The sequence below is a fragment of the Sphaerodactylus townsendi genome, linkage group LG05, assembly GCF_021028975.2.
Source record: "Sphaerodactylus townsendi isolate TG3544 linkage group LG05, MPM_Stown_v2.3, whole genome shotgun sequence".
NCBI classification, from domain to species: Eukaryota; Metazoa; Chordata; class Lepidosauria; order Squamata; family Sphaerodactylidae; genus Sphaerodactylus; species Sphaerodactylus townsendi.
The window spans coordinates 16757236-16773354 of NC_059429.1; the positions used below are offsets into that span (position 1 = coordinate 16757236).

Here is a 16119-nt window from a genome sequence, read left to right on the forward strand (position 1 = left end):
ACGATGCAACCTTGGAGGACAGAGAATTAAAACAAGCACTTAAGAAAACGAGCCATCTTCTACCCAAAGGGGGGGGAACCCCAAACAAACAAACAAACAAACAAAAAAAGTGTGCAGAGACAACTAAAGAGAGCTTCTATTTAGAATAAAATGATAGAATTTGTTACACCCCTGGGCTGGGGTTGCTTGAGGCATTTGCATTCATAAAACGACCAATGGGGGAAAGGGGGAGAAAAAAAGACAGCATCTGGTCTAAAACGGAGAAAAAACAAACCTCGTGTTCTGATCACCACCCTCTGGGGCAGAGGCCTCTCTAGTGGCAGAGGAGGAGTCTTCCTCACACTGAGATTTCTCTTCCGTCTTCGCGGCCTCTTGGCCGGCCGCACTTGCCTCACTACTGGCTTCCAGACTTTGGGCTGCTGTTTTGCTACTCTCATCTCCTCCTCCTCCTCCTCCACCACCACTCCTGCTCTCTACCGCTACACAGTCCGAGTCCAGATGGGCTTCCTCTCCTGTCTGCTCGCTCGTCTCCCCTGCCGCTACCACTAAGTGCTTTGCCTCCGCCTCCTCCTGCTTCCTGCCATGCGGAGCTGGGCTGAGGAAGCTCTCCGTATCCTAAGAGTCCTTCTTCCGACAGAGTGGCGCCACGGCGGCTGGCGCGTCTTCCTCTTCCTCGGCTGCCTTTTGCCCGCCAACAGGTTTTCCGCTTCTTGTGCCTGCTCGGCCGAGGAAGTGTAGCTTCTTTAAGGGGGCTCCAGATTTACAAGTGTCACCCAAAATAGTCGAGCATTTTTCTCATTTTCTATGGATTTAACTTAAGGAATGGGAATGGGCACAAGGTTTAATCACCAGGGAAACATAGCAAAGACAAGTGCGGAACGGGCATGGCTGCCAGTCTAATGCCACACAGAGATTGGAAAACCCTTGCGTACATCACATTCAAACGCCTAAGCTCAACTGCAGTCTAACAGGCCTAGCAGAGCACTGTCTGAAAGAAAGAAGGAAGAAAACGGCCTAAACACCTTTATGCATGATGTTCCCGGCTTGTTTTTCTTTCGCTGTCTTCGTGTGGTGAATTCAACTTTTTCCTTCTTCTGCAATCTAGCTTCCAAGTCCAGGATGTTTACACAGTCCTCTCGACAACACGGCTTCCAGACTTTACTGAACTCCTTTAAGATGAATCAGTTCAAACGTGAAAACCAGACCAGCTTCAGATGAGATGAGAATATTTTTGCAGTCCACAAATTACAAAATGTTCGTTGAACCTGTCTTCTGTTTTCGATGTCCTCTTTCCGTTCCCTACTCTCTGCTGTAGACTGAACTGTCCTTCTCTAGTCAAAGTTTACAGAATCAAGGTGCTCGGTCGTATCACAAGACCCACTCTGCTCGCAGAACTGCTCCTGTTAAGGGCAGCTCATCTGCCAATTTGAGAAATCAGGCAAACTGCTTGTTACTTGCCAAAGGTTTGTCTCGTGCAAGAAAGAGGGCGCTGCGGCAGATCTGGTAATACGACCAAATTTCCAATCTCTGTGGCTTTTTTGGGGTGGGCTTGCGAGAGAGCTGGACCATTTAGAGTACAGCATAGTAATTATGGAACAAGACCAAATATTTTGAACTACTAAAGGGAATGTGTGAAAAACACACAGGGAAGTAAAAGGGGACCCCCAGCATGTTTCTAAGGAACAGTACCTGATTCCAGAGGAAACTCTTCCAGTTCCTATTTGTTAAAAAAAGAAGAAGAAAAGAAGAAGAAATGTTACCCCGCCTCGTGATGAGAGGCCAGGAGGAAATGAAGGCTGAAGGAGCTAAAAATGACCCCAGATGATGTGAAATTCAAAAATGATCGCTTTACGTCCATTTTGGAAAATTGGGAAGGGCAGGACTACTGCTTTCATTAAAAATTGGAAGTGCTGTTATCATTCCTGGAGAGAAGCCAATGCGCGTAGGGAAAATTTTTTTCTGTTTTTTAATAAAATGTTGGAGACAATACCTCTGAATTCTAGTGTAGAAAAGCAAGTAGTAATGCGTGGCCCTTTCTGAACCCACTAAAAGAAATTTTAAAAGTAATTTTGGAAGTCCCACGCATCCACCCAGGCTCAGCAAAGCAGGGGAAGAAGCAATCCCTTGTCCCTTTAAACGTCAAAGTGCCATTAAGGTGCTGTGTGGTTTCCGGGCTGAATGGCCGTGTTCTAGCAGCATTCTCACCTGACGTTTTGCCTGCATCTGTGGCTGGCATCTTCAGAGGAGCATCAGGAGAGAATGCTGCTAGAACACAGCCATACAGCCCGGAAACCACACACCACCTCAGTGGTTCCGGCCTTGAAAGCCTTCGACAATACAAAGTGCCATTATTTCCTATGGTTAGCAGACTGGGTCTCCTTCACTCACAAACAACAATGGTCTTTTAAATTATAAAGGGTCAGTGTGCCACGGGCCACCTGGGGAATATGGCCTCTTTCTTTGCTGCTTTGTAGTCTCTCCAGCATGATTCCCAAGTTCGATATCATCAGAAGTGGAAATAGTACAACCAAGAATCAGCCGGAGGGCCTATCACAGAAATTGGATACTGGCAATCCACGAATGCCGAACATTTTATCAGGGCAGCAGTATCTGATTGCACGCCCCAGTGAAGTGTTTAACAATAACGCTAACACTTGGCTTGTGAAAAGTGTATCTTATGTTTCAACAGCCCTTCACACACTTCTAGTGGCCCAATAGGAAGACAGATCAGGATTAGTGACCCCATACCAGGGATGGGGGAGAACAAGCGAATAACTGCTTGGCAAATACCACCCGATGAGACTGCAGCCAAGGTAGTGGGGCTTACACTCTCCATCATTACGGGACAGTAATTCCCATCTTTTCAGGGCTGCAATTACAGAGACAGTGTTACTTAGAAGCCAACTTTAACCACCCACACACTTCACAATCTGAAGTACATTTTCTGTTTTCTGCTTTGAAGGACAATCAGGTTTAACCGAGTCTTGTGAAGCAATCCCAGACTTCCTGTCATTTGCTCTCAATTGATTCAAACCTTCAACACCCATGCACTTTTTAAAGGTGTCTGCTATGCCTCCTCGGAACAGCAAAATAGGAGGAGTTTGGATTTATATGCCCCCTTTCTCTCCTGTAAGGAGACTCAAAGGGGCTTACAAACTCCTTTCCCATCCCCGCTCACAACAAACACCCTGTGAGATAGGTGAGGACGAGAGAGCTCTAAAGAACTGTGACTAGCCCAAGATCACCCAGCTGGCATGTGTTAGAGTGCACAAGCTAATCAAGTTCACCAGACAAGCCTCCACACCTCAAGTGGCAGAGCGGGGAATCAAACCTGGTTCTCCAGATTAGAGTGCACCTGCTCTTGACCACTACACTACGCTGGCTCTCGTGGTCAAACTGTACTGAATACCTGTGCCTTTGTGGAGAAAAACTAATGCTCTCAAAGGTTACGGTCTAGCGAGTGACATGTTCAGAACACAAGAGTGCCATGCAGAGCATCAGCTGTTTTCTGTGCTTGTGAGATGCTGCCAGTTTTGCCATTCCATGATGGAACTGAGGCAGCTGAGTTCCTGACATCTGTGTCTGGTTCTGGCAGTCTTTCCACACTGCCAGTCCCCATTTCCTCCTTGTGCCAGAAATGACCCATACTAGGGATGAACAGATTCACTCCAGACTATGGCACAAAAGGACACAGCAAAAGGCCATAACCAATTTGGAGCCCCATCCAGAATGGGGGACTGAATCTCCTGTGAGCAAGGCTGTGATGCTGAGATCTGGATAAATGCAGACTCTTAAAAGGAAACCAAGCAAAAGTAAGCCCAGCTAACAAGTCTTCAGACTCGTTTTTTCAGGATGATAGATTGATGAAACATAAGACTTTTTATAACTCTGAAAACCAAAAGAAGACATTGACCTAGCTGCGGCAGTATATTAAACAATTGTTTAATCTAGGCCTGAATGGGGATCTGTAGAGATGTGATAGGCCAGAGGTGGCAAACCTTTGGCACTCCAGAAGTTATGGACTACAATTCCCATCAGCCTCTGCCAGCATGGCCAATTGGTTGTGCTGGCAGGGGCTGATAAGGAATTATGATCCACTAACATCTGAGTGATATACCAAAGGATCGCTCCCTGCAGTGATGACAAGAGCTCACTTGGAATTTTTACCCCTGGAATGGCTGATGGATAAATATGAGAATCGTATCTGAAGAAGAATAATCGAAATTCCTAGGGAAATTCAAATAATCGAAATTCCTAGGGAAATTCCTAGAGATTTGTGGGGGGATGGGTAGCTTAGGGAGAGAATAATAGGCACACATAGCTTAGCTCCAGATTATGCCACAAAAGGCCATAACCAACTTGGAGTCCCATCCAGAAAGAGGGACCAAAACTGCTTGTGGAGTGGCATGCAGCCACTCAAGTGAATTTGCCCTCCCCGGGGCACTTATCCCAGCGGAGGGGTGACCTCGCTGGCATATGGCTGCCCCCCCCCCCCCTTTGAGGCAGCAGCCAGTGTTTGTGAAGCAACAGCAGGGCACCTAGCGCATAGGATTTCTGTCTGTTTTTGAAAACTTTACCTGCCACTGGACCTCTGTCTTATTTTTCTGCAAGAGATTAATGAATTAATCTGAAATTTATCCAAAGATGCTATTGTAGCAAACCAATTTTCCTAAATGAAGCTTGTGCCTTTACCAGAAGCAGTGATATAATGCAATTTTTTTCTTTAGCTAGGCAAAGTAAATGAGTAATACAGATTCTTTGCATAAAAGTTTTGAAAAAGTTCTTGGAGAGAAATAGCAAATGAACAAATAACAAACGATTATTCTTGGACAAAGCTAAGGAATGAGCAAGCGTGGTGTAGTGGTTAAAGGCCTCCCCTTGCGTTTGATCCGGAGATTAAAGCTGGTCCAGCATGCAGCGGCGCGCCTACTTACAGGCAGCGCCACCTATGATCACATTCAGCCTGTTTTGCGCCAGCTGCATTGGCTCCCAGTAGAGTTCCGGATCATCTTCAAGGTACTGGTGTTGACCTTCAAGGCCTTACGCGGCCTGGGACCCTCGTATCTTCGGGACCGCATCACCCCATATGTCCCTGCACGGCCTCTACGTTCAGTGGAGGCTAACTTATTAGTGGTCCCTGGCCCCTCAATGATGCGGCTGGCCTCCACGCGGGCCAGGGCCTTTACGGCTCTGGCCCCGGCCTGGTGGAACACTCTCCCACCAGCTGTTCGGGCCCTGCGGGACCTTGGTGAGTTCCGCAGGGCCTGTAAAACGGAGTTGTTCCGCCGGGCCTTCGGAGAAACCAGCCGCTGAAATGGTGCCCCCTGCTGGCCCTTCCATCTGGGCCTACCATCCACTATGACTCGCCGTCCTCCCCCCTCTGTCCCAGGGAGAATTTTAAAAGTTGAGCTTCGGACGCCTCTATTATTATCTATTATTGTCATTGTTATTGTTATCGCTGTTTTAAAGGTTTTAATGCTTATGTTTATATTTTTATGTTGTACACCGCCCAGAGCCCCTCGGGGATGGGGCGGTATAAAAATCCGAAAAATAAATAAAATAAATAAATATCTGGAAAGTCAGAGTCTTCCTGTATCATGAACGTTCCAGCAATTTGGCAACTTTTCAAAATTACTGTAAAATCAGTAAATAATTTTAAAATCGTTTTACCTTTTTAATGATTAAATCAGAGGCCGTCAGCTCCATGGCACTTCCAGTGTCTTCACCTTCAACCTAAAAGATGTACAAGCAACTGTGTTAGGTCTTGTACCCTTAAGCCAATAAACAGACTCTGAAGTATCAATCAGCAGCATTTATTGATGAGGTATTCAAGCACCATACTTGCCAAAGTCAGTTCTAAAGAAACTGGCATTTGTAGTCCCAGAATCCCCCTCCCAATTTCCCAGAGGCAGTCTCTGGAACCGAGACCTCCCCAAGGTCAGCAACAGATAGCAAAGAAGCCACCTGGTCTTCTGTTCACAACAAGATAATAGTTGTAACTCTTTTCTTGCTGGGCAGGAGATGCTGTGTTTACTACAAAGCATGCAAAGCCATAAAGCATAGGTAAAGGAAAGAATGCACAGATGGCAGTGGTAACATATAGCAGGCTGGTTACATATGTCAAAGAGGCATTGATTGGTTATATCTGATGATCACAGAGTTTCAAGAATGAATTTTGTTTACTATGATACACATCCCCCTGACAAACTGTAACTGATGGCTATCAACAAAAGCCAAGCCAGCAAAAGGGGTAAGAAAACAAGCAGATTCCATGTACCTTATTATAACTCCCTTATCTTGAAAGAACCTTACAATAAACCAGCATCTTTGCTTAACACAGAAAATTTTTAAAAATGAAGAAAAGGGCGATAGGGAAGATGGAGAAGAATGACAACGAACTTAAGCAATGTTTATCTAAGCCCTTGACATACTAGCACACAAAAAAAAGATTGTTGTAACCCAGATCGGGAGAGAAAGATGCTGTATTGCTTGTTTCCAGCACACTGCTACCTTAGGGAAGCTCAGTCTCAATACAACATGCCCCTAATTAAGTTGGAACAGGACACATTTTATCCAGACTGATGTATGGTGAGATCTCGCGCCTATTTACTCGGAAACAAATCCTATTTTGTTAAGCAGCATACTCACAGACAATCACGCATGGGACTGCTACTCTGGATGTCAATCGCCGTCTCCCTACGAGCACCGAATGCCACTCTCACTAAATCAACGCACTAATCACAGCAAGCCATAAGATCCCTCTGGAACTAACACCAACCCATGGTTTGTGCCCAGCAGAGGATTAATACAAGCAAACCACAGCTAAAAACTGTCTACATGCATGCACTTCCTTTTGTTCACAGCTTTCATGAAGGGACCTTTGTCGTGGTGGAACAGTGGCTTCAACCTCAGCACGCCAATTCAATTAACACAAACCACACCTGGAAAGCAAACTGTGATTTATCCACTGGAACTCCGCTAACTGCCACAACAATACCACAAACAGTACTGTTAATCCAGTGCTATTATTCAATCCATAACAGCATAGTGCATTTTAGAGCCCCTACCCACCAAAACTTTTATCTTCAAGAACCCTAATGATGTTCACATTTTACTGCACTGGAGTTGGGGGTGGGGGAGAATGAAACAAAGCTTGATCCAGGCTGCTGGGGAAATTTACAAGCAGGGTGAGACAGGAACAGAGGTACATGGCTGACATTTATTCACCAACCCAATTCTTCCATTCTCAGGGGTCCTTCTGTTCTCCAAGTTATAAAAACTTCCCCTCTCCAAAGGACACTCTCAGACAGACAATAATCAAGGAGCAGCCAGACCTCATATACAACAGCACCAACAGGCTTCCTCAGGAGAAATTCATCCCCCACCCCCCACCCCCCCCCAGCCTATTTCAGAAAGCCAAGGCTTCCTTTGGCGTGTGTGTGTGTGTGTGTAAAACAAATTGTATAATAGAGGCCGTGCAAGTCCCATTTGTGTGCGCCGGAACGTTACTATTGAGCACTCAGCCATGGAACATTTGTGGCTATCCAGTACGAAACAAAACATGAAGCTTACATCATGCAGGCTGGTTATTTTCATACGTGGCAGGACATCCAGTTCTAGGATAGGGCTATTTCCCCATCATTAATGTAATCAGTGCGTCCTCCACCTCCCCATACAGATTACTCCAGCGTGGCAATTCTTTTTAGCTTGAATGTTCTTCCCTTAGCCGCAGAACCTCCAAAACAAGAACCACCCCTCTCCAGATCGAAGTCCTACTTCTGATGCATTAAAAGGACTTGCCTTCATATAATTCTTAGGTTTGTTAGTTACTTGCCACAGCAAGTTCAATGCTCCATTCTATATCAGAGAACCTCTTGCATGCCTACCCCCGGAAAGTAGCATGCTGCAGAGAACTCTAGTGCAGGGGTCTGCAACCTGCGGCTCTCCAGATGTTCATGGACTACAAATCCCATCAGCCCCTGCCAGCATGGCCAATTGGCAGGTTGCAGACCCCTGCTCTAGTGTATGTACTACAGAGCCTACTTTTCACCAAAAAGCCTCCAATAAGCTTCCAAGGAATTGAAGCCTTCTGCCCAAGATAGCATGAAAACCAGAGATTCTCTAATGGCCTTCACAGAAATGCACTCTTTACACAAAGCAGCCAAACCTTGTTGTATATAATTGCAGTGAAGCCAACAGTGCATGGTTGTTCCAGCTTCAAGGGTAAGGCATACATCCTTGTGCAAGTGTAGGTCATCACTGAACCATGTCAAGACATCACATCGTGACATTCACTAGAGAGACTAGGTTCATAGGATGCCCTCACACAAATGCTGTCCCAATTATCTATAATGCAGCCTCATGCTTAAAATGGGTACTTCATTCCATTGACCTCGGAAAGATAACTGTGAGCCTGAAACCAACTTTTTTGGGATTGAATTCAGGTCAGGAGCAGAACTTTAATTGCAGTGTTGCAGCTCTGCACCATGGAGGATTAATGCAGAAAATCTCCAGAAAGTGATGTTTTAGGGCACTAGCTCCCAACCTTTTTTCACTTGCATACCCCCTGGCAACCTACTTCCCTAAAATTGTAACCCCAGATTATCAAACTCATTATGGTTTTTTTTTCGTGTACCTCCAAACACCCTGGCACGCACCCCAGGCTGGGAACTGCTGTTTTAAGGCATATTCAAATTTGCAAATATGGTTTCTCAGACCCAGTTCTACAAACAATAGCTTTTGTATTCATTGAACTGCCTTCACTCCTAAGATCTCAGGCAGGTCGACAGTTTACAAATAGGAATTAAAATACTGAAAAGGGGGAGGGGGAGGAGAAAAGAGTGAGACAGCCTTAAATACTTCACTTAGAAATCCGACTTTGAAATCCACTCTAAACTATTGATTGTATTGGCTTACACAGTGTAGTTCACCTTCTCCTGAGCTGCCACCCATAAAGACAAACTATATGTAATCCTACGTTGTTACTGGCATCTGCTTCCCCACTGAAACACATGGGCTTAGACTGGAGTAACTATCCTTAGGATTGCCATGTAAATACACATAATTAGAACTCCATAATATACAACACTTAAGGTGACTCCCACATAATGCCCAGTAGTTTGGGGCATCCTGATTCCAAGGACCATTCCAAAAGGGAACAAGACTAACGTCTGCCTGCACCGTAACACCCCACCTCACCCAAGTCAAAAATGTAGCTGCCGTCCTCTGAAACATGCACATGCACACGCATTTAAAAATAAAATAAAATGATGACCAGTAGAAATGCATGTGGCAAAAAACAGAGCATTCAACCATGAAACAATTCTGAACTTCTGCCATTGTAATGTTTATGATTCAGGTGACTGACCTTTATAGGTTTTAGTAGGGTAAAAAATGGTGCATGATTATGTGGATTACTTTTGAAAGCTAGGGATCAGCTTGATGTTTATTTCTGTAATTGCCCTATTATTTTTGCCATTTTGATAAAAATTAAAGCGATCACTTTCATCGTTGATTCTGATTCCGCACACGAGAGCAGAGATGCATACCATGGCTACTGGTATTTCTCTCGGGTCTTCTTTAATGCCCGGCAACTGCGGAAGTACCTCCATGTCACCTGCAGGACATCCCGCAAGTTGCGGTGGAAGTTCTCTCCTTCCTGCCCCAGCATTTCCTTGACTGCCAGAGAGGGAGTCAAGCCCACTAGCGGCACTGTCGGCCGCTCGGCAGTCTACCGCGCTGCTGTTATCTATTTCAGCTTTGTCTAACACACTAACATCCGTCATGTCAATATCCTGCAAGTTATCCAAATTTGCTTCAACATCCTCCTGCAAAAAGAAAAAAGAACACATATGACAGCAGTCGGGACTTGAGGCGCAGAGCAGTTACTTTGCAGCTTTGAGACTAGACCAGCCATACCTGTCCATCTCCAAAATCTTCCTCAAGGCCATTGTCTTCAACACCCTCTTCCTCTGGCCTGCGTCCTAAAAAGATCACAAAGGTTAGAAGCTGAGAAGGGTGAAGCGTGCATACGCAAAATTACTCTTCACAGTTTGATCCTCTGTGCAAGTTAAAAAAATACAGAAAGGAGCAGAGTTTAACAGTTCCTACAAACAGGATTCAACAGTTTTTTAAAAACACTACAGCGTGCCACCTTATTTATTTGGCACGCTTATGTACCTTCTTTTCATCGTTATATTTGAAGCCGTTTACAATTTGAACAATAATTAAACTACATGCAATGCAAGAAGAAAAAGGGCCAGAAAGAAGGGATGGGGGGACAAATTCAGGTACGTAGCTAACATACAGAATAATTCCATAATTACCGAATGGAATGGTCACAGCAGGAGATAACTGGGGGGGTGGGGAGACAGCTTGTTCCAAACTGGTCAACAGAGGCAACTTCACTGCCTCATCTCTCTGCCTGATGCAGCCACATGAAATAACTGTTGCTATTTCCCTACCCGTCACGAGTATTCCCCCACCCCCTGCCTAGCCCCCCACATTAGATCCTCAGAATGGGCACAAATGCCGGCATGAGAAGTCTGCAGGATTCTGAGTCACCGATGGCTCAAAATGTTAGAAATGGAAATTGTTCTGACTTAAATTACAAGGGTCGTTCTCGTGATCCGTAACTTACATGCCAAAGAAAAGCTTACTCACCTATAGCGTTACACATATAGGGCATTTTTCTGTATGGAGGAGCAGGCAATTTTATTTGGCTAGATGGGCAGCGCCATAACCTTAAGTGAATCTGCTGTTCAAGTTACTTTCACTGACACAACAGGGCATACATAGGGACTGAGAAGCTGCTGTTGATTAAAACACACACAGCAAAGTTGTGGTTTCGCCTATGAAGACTCTGAGAATGTGTGAACTGTTTCCACTTCAGGAGGGCCAGTGTGCACACACGTTCTATCTGGAATATCTTAGTTTATCTGTTCAGCTTAAGAAAATAAGCAAAATACAAAACTGATTGAACACAGACAGAACCTTCTATATTCCTTTGCATACCTTTACTATTTCTTTTGGAAGTCTTCCTGTTGGTTGTTTCAGACACCACTGGAATCTCATCAGGATCTCCCCCTTCCTCCTCAATAGCCTATGAGACAGACCAAAAACAACCATTTCTTAACAGAGGATCACTATGTTTAATGCAGAAGAGCCTAAAGAAAAATTAACCCTCAATTAGCACTTTGACGTTTGTAAAACAAATAGGACCATATACTTCCAAACTAAATCCCACCATTAAAACTTGCTCCTGGCCAAACAGCTGATGCCAATAGGAACAAAATTAATGAAAGGGGTTGTAACGTTCAATTGATGATAACCTTACAAACAACGTGTTACACCCAACCGCAATCTGATTCCAATTATAATGTGTATTAATTTAAATAATTTTGGCATATTAGCCTTCCAATACATACATCTTATTCTTATCTCATAATGTGATTATAGTATAACATTTGCTGCATCACAAATTCATAACAATTTCGTTCTTTACTTTTCAGAACAAATCCACACATGTCTGATATAGTCCATGAACCTAGGCAATCTACTTCTGCAAGGACCACGACGTCCTCCTACACATCCCATACATCAAAACGGAATGCATGCTCCTTGGCCGTTTTCAATTGTTTTTCTTCATCAGTAATGTGATGCTGTATTCTGCCCTTAAGCTCTGACCATACAGGGACCAGAAAGATGTGTTCAGGAAGCCCACAAGCAGAACATAAGAACAACAGTTTGGGAATGTTCCTTGTACCTTCCTAGCATCCAAAAGTGGACTGCCACTGAAAGCAGAGGCTCCAGATGGCCACCACAACTAATAGCTAATATCAACAAATGCGGTGATCAGTCAATACACTGTGACGATAAGAGAAAGATGTGAGACACCCAGGTTCAAATCCCCACTCTTCCATGAAATTTAGTTAGTAACCTTGCCTCAACCACTTCCTGCCCTGCACCCTTCACAAGGCTGTTGCAACACCATTAACAGCAGGGAGAAAACCTCTAGAGAATGGAATAAACAACAGGCCTATAAAATAGGGTTACTGGCTCTTGGTTGGTAAGCACTTGAAAACATGTGGGGAATGGGGCCTGGGGATAGTCGGGTGTGAGGGGAACTCAGCATGGCATAATACCTCCAAAGCAGCTATTTTTCTCGGGGAAACTGCAGTCTACAGGGATCGATTATAATTGTGAGATCTCCACCTGGCAATTGCCAAACCCACCTACAAATCTGGAAAACTACCATTTAATCCTCTGAACACAAAGGTTACATTTAGCTGGCACAACTAACCAACCAGCCTCAAGCTTATCTTTATTCGAAGGAAACTATATTTCAAAAACAGGAAAGAAATGGCTAAGTTAACGCAGAAGTGGGAACGGCTGGTCATCTGCCCACGTGCCTCCCATAAACCCTACACGTACCCACACCCAGGCTCGCGCAAAAAACGTTTTACGTCACGCGCCCAATAGAACCAAGAGGCTCCATTTACTGACCGCGGAATAGAGGATTTCGAGCCCCGCACATGCGCAGAACAGATATCACCCTGCGGCCCTTATTCTAGTTTTTTCTTGCTCCCCTCAGGAGAAATTTTACCGTTCGAAGCCGCTCGAGGAGGACGCTTTTATTCCCGCCGGTATCTAGGCTGCGGCGCTTCAGTTCTGCTCTCAAGTCGATCACTCGCAGGTCGGTGAGGCGCCGCACCGTCGTCATCCCCCCGAGGCCGCCACCACCGGGGCTCTCCGATGTGCCGCCACCGCTGAGGGGCATAGTCGCCTCTCCGACGAGTCCGGCTTCGTTCTCTGACGCCATCGGAAGCGAACGCCGTTCTCTTTTGGCTTGGTTTTTTTTTTTAAGTCAGAAAGACGGATTGAAGCTGCGCGCAAAATGGCGGTCACCGCTTCTGTGCGCATGCGGGAAGCTTACCGGCGCTCGAATGTACCCTGTACGCATGCGCAGACTCAAGAGTCTGTTGGCCGTTCGAGAGTGACGTTCGCAATCGAAGTGGTGGCACGCTAATAGGGGAGAGATGCGCATGCGCGGGGAAATATTCCTTCTACCAGTACCTGGATGCGGCCAAGGGTATAGAAAGGGAGAAAAAGAAGTCTACTCAGAGAAATTCTAGTTTTGAAAATTATTTATCCTCAACGGATAAGAATACCATTTTAAAGGGTTCATAAAGAGACAGGCTCGTGTCGTTCGGCTGCGAGAACATAATCTGTCCCATTCATGTTTTTTGGACACCCCTTTGGCTTTCCGCTCGCCTTACAACTGCATGATAGTGCGCAAGCGCTCTTTTGTTCGTTTACAATTACATGAAGGCCATAGCGAAAGCTTTGACTTCCGGTCTCGGGGTCAATACCTAATGGAAGACAGTAGATATAGCCGCTCTATCACTCTGCAGCGGTTGACAGAACTGTCATCAGAACAACATGGAATTTGGTCTAGATAAACTTAATTAATCCTTAAAGAGCTACGATGGTACTTACACACACACAACACTACCAGACATCTTTTTAAAAAAATCCTTAAGTGGTAAGAACTCACACGTTTAACCAAGACCATCTAGAATTCGTTATCATCCTGGGATGGTATTCTGTGAAGATATTGCAGGGCCTGATCTAAATGTGGAGAACAAAGGTGTTTATGAGGGAATACTTTATAGAGGAAATAAGGAGTGGGTAATAGGGAAGTTTCAGTAAACCGGAATGGTGCAAAAGGGCTCTTTATAAAACCCATAGACTTGTTTGAAAATTAGTCAGATGTCTACCTTGTGTTATTTACTGAAAGCAAATCAACGTGTTTCATGTATGCTCCCAATTTTATCGCTCTGTTGTATAACGTTAACTTATAATTGTCTTGTAAGAGGAGGACAATGTATACGACGAGTATTGGATAGACTACCAGCCTGTTCCTTTCCTAAAGAAGCGTCCTAATAATAATGTTTATTAAAACAGTATCCCGCCTGTCACCATGGCTCTGGGCGGTTAAGAATATTCCTACGTGGACCTGCAGTAACTCTGCAACAGAGTGGGGAAATACATCATGGAACTGGTGCTTTTAAATTTTCATTTACGTGCTTGCATCTTCAGTGTGCTGCGGCGAGAAAGGGGGGGGGGGAATCCCAGAACAGTTTCTCTATTAATACCAGGATGTCATGTTGGGATCCATTACGTAATGGGTAATCAATATAGTTTGGGGTAGATGTGGTCTCTGTTCTCTAACATTTTTTCCAATTCTTTTCTGTCAAATATACTCTGAAAATAATAAAAAAAAATTTTTTAAAAAAAAGATGCACGGAACCTTCTAGTTCAGCCCCAGCGGTGACGTTTACATATTTCCAACAGGAGCCCCCTTGCTCCTGCCCTATCTCTAGCATTTCCATAGAACCCACAACCGTCTGCGCATGCGCCTTTCTTTCCTTCTGTTCATGCACTGGCAGGCAGTGAGCTGCCCCCCTGTTGCGCTCTCAGCAGCCGTGCCAGTACCAAGTTTCTCAATTATTTAAAAGCCTTCCTGCCATTTGGCCCTGAGTGAGCAGCGTGTTGTTGAGGGAAAAGGATCGTGAAGGGCGGAGAAAGCGATGGCGGCGGCCGAGTCTGAGAGCCAGGCGGCGTCGGCAGGATCGGGCGGGGAAGAGGCGGCGACCGCCGCCGCGTCGCCGCTTCTGCCTCCACCTTCTTCCACGCCGGGCCGGCGCCTGAGCGAGCTGCGGGTGATCGACCTGAGGGCCGAGCTGAAGCGCCGCAACCTGGACACCGGCGGCAACAAGAGCGTCCTCCTCGAGCGCCTCCGCAGAGTCAGTGAGGCCGGCAGGGAGGAGGGGGCCGCGGCGCCATGATGGGGGGGAGGGGCCTCCCTCCCTGCGAGACCCCTACAGCGAAATAGGTGGTGAGGGCTGGTCTATGCTGCAGACAAAGCTGTTAGTTGTTCAACGTCCCTGAAGGGCTTCAGGCCCCTCTTCTGTCAGGGGCGGCTTTTATTCGTTTTTGTCCCACCTTTCTCCCCGATGGGGGACTCGAAGCGACTGACGTTATCCTTTGCTCCCTTCGGTCCTCACAACAACCCCGTGAGGTTGGCCGGACCGAGAGTGCGCGACTGTCCCAAGGTCACCCTCCATGGCACCAGTGGGGATTCGAACTCGCAGCTCCCAGATCCTTGACCAACTCGTTAGCCACTATTTCGTGCGTTTAGAGAAAGAGATATCCGTTTTTTAATTGCACCAGAATGGGGGGAACGATCTGAAACCCCTTTGACTGTCAAACGGGAGGCTGCCTTAAAGGCCCTTTTCTGGAGATCGCTCTCATTAAGGGTTTCTGGGTACCAGTTTGCAGACATGAGGACTGGGGAGATCTGGGTTCGAGTCTTCCGGTGGGTGACCTTGGGCCAGTTATGCACTGTTGATGGTTGTGAGGATGAAATGGGGAGAAGCTGAGAGCCATCTGTGCCTCTTGGAGAGAAGGTGTGCCAAGTAAACAGTTTCTGCAGCTTGCCTTGAGCCCTGGGGGAAAGTGTGAATGTCAGTATCCGAACAGGTAATTAACCAGATTAGAGACTAGGAAGGCCACCATTCAACAAAAGAAAATGAGTGTAAATTTCTGTGAGTGAATATGCTGGCAGAGAGAGGGTGACACAGGGGTGAAGAATGAATTTATTTTTAATGTATTCATTTAAAACATTTTAAAGCCAGCTTTCTCTCATGTGGAACTTGAGGCTGCTTTGCGATTTAAATGCAATGTTATTCAAATAAATTTTTAAAGCACAATAAAATCAGTAATCAGGAAAATGGAGCAAAAAGTCAACTATTTAAAAGCTCCATTAAAGGCTGCCAATAATAATAATTTAGAAAATAATTGCAGCCCTAAATAAAACTAACTGCAACTGGAAGTAATCCTGGCAAATGGGAGGGATTCTGTGGTGGGGGAAAACAAGAGTTATATTTATTGATCCATGGACCATGCTGAGCTGATCTCAGATTTCAGAAGGTAAGAAGGGTGGTTCCTGGTTAGTACCTGGATGGGAGACCACAAAGGAAATTCAGGGATGACATGCAGAGGAGGAGAATAGCAGACCATCTTTGAACTTCTCTTGCCTTCACCTGGATGACCCAG

The 16119-nt window shown here is 45.6% G+C and overlaps 2 protein-coding genes across 3 annotated transcripts in view; one reads left to right on the top strand and one right to left on the bottom strand.

Moving 5' to 3' along the window:
* Positions 1–12931, bottom strand: part of LOC125432465 (scaffold attachment factor B1-like) — a 37112-nt gene extending 24181 nt beyond the window's left edge. Inside the window, 7 exon segments of the mRNA XM_048495999.1 lie at positions 275–794; positions 1690–1717; positions 5671–5733; positions 9549–9827; positions 9919–9983; positions 11014–11101; positions 12605–12931. Coding sequence (XP_048351956.1) covers positions 275–794; positions 1690–1717; positions 5671–5733; positions 9549–9827; positions 9919–9983; positions 11014–11101; positions 12605–12820 — 1259 coding nt within the window. The 5' untranslated portion in view covers positions 12821–12931.
* A 1593-nt stretch (positions 12932–14524) lies between these two features.
* LOC125432491 (scaffold attachment factor B1-like) overlaps positions 14525–16119 on the top strand; it is a 38828-nt gene continuing 37233 nt past the window's right edge. For both annotated transcript variants that reach the window (XM_048496047.1, XM_048496048.1), the window contains exon 1: positions 14525–14807. In XM_048496047.1, the coding sequence (XP_048352004.1) occupies positions 14592–14807 (216 nt within the window). In that variant the 5' untranslated portion in view covers positions 14525–14591. The remainder of the gene's footprint in view (positions 14808–16119) is intronic.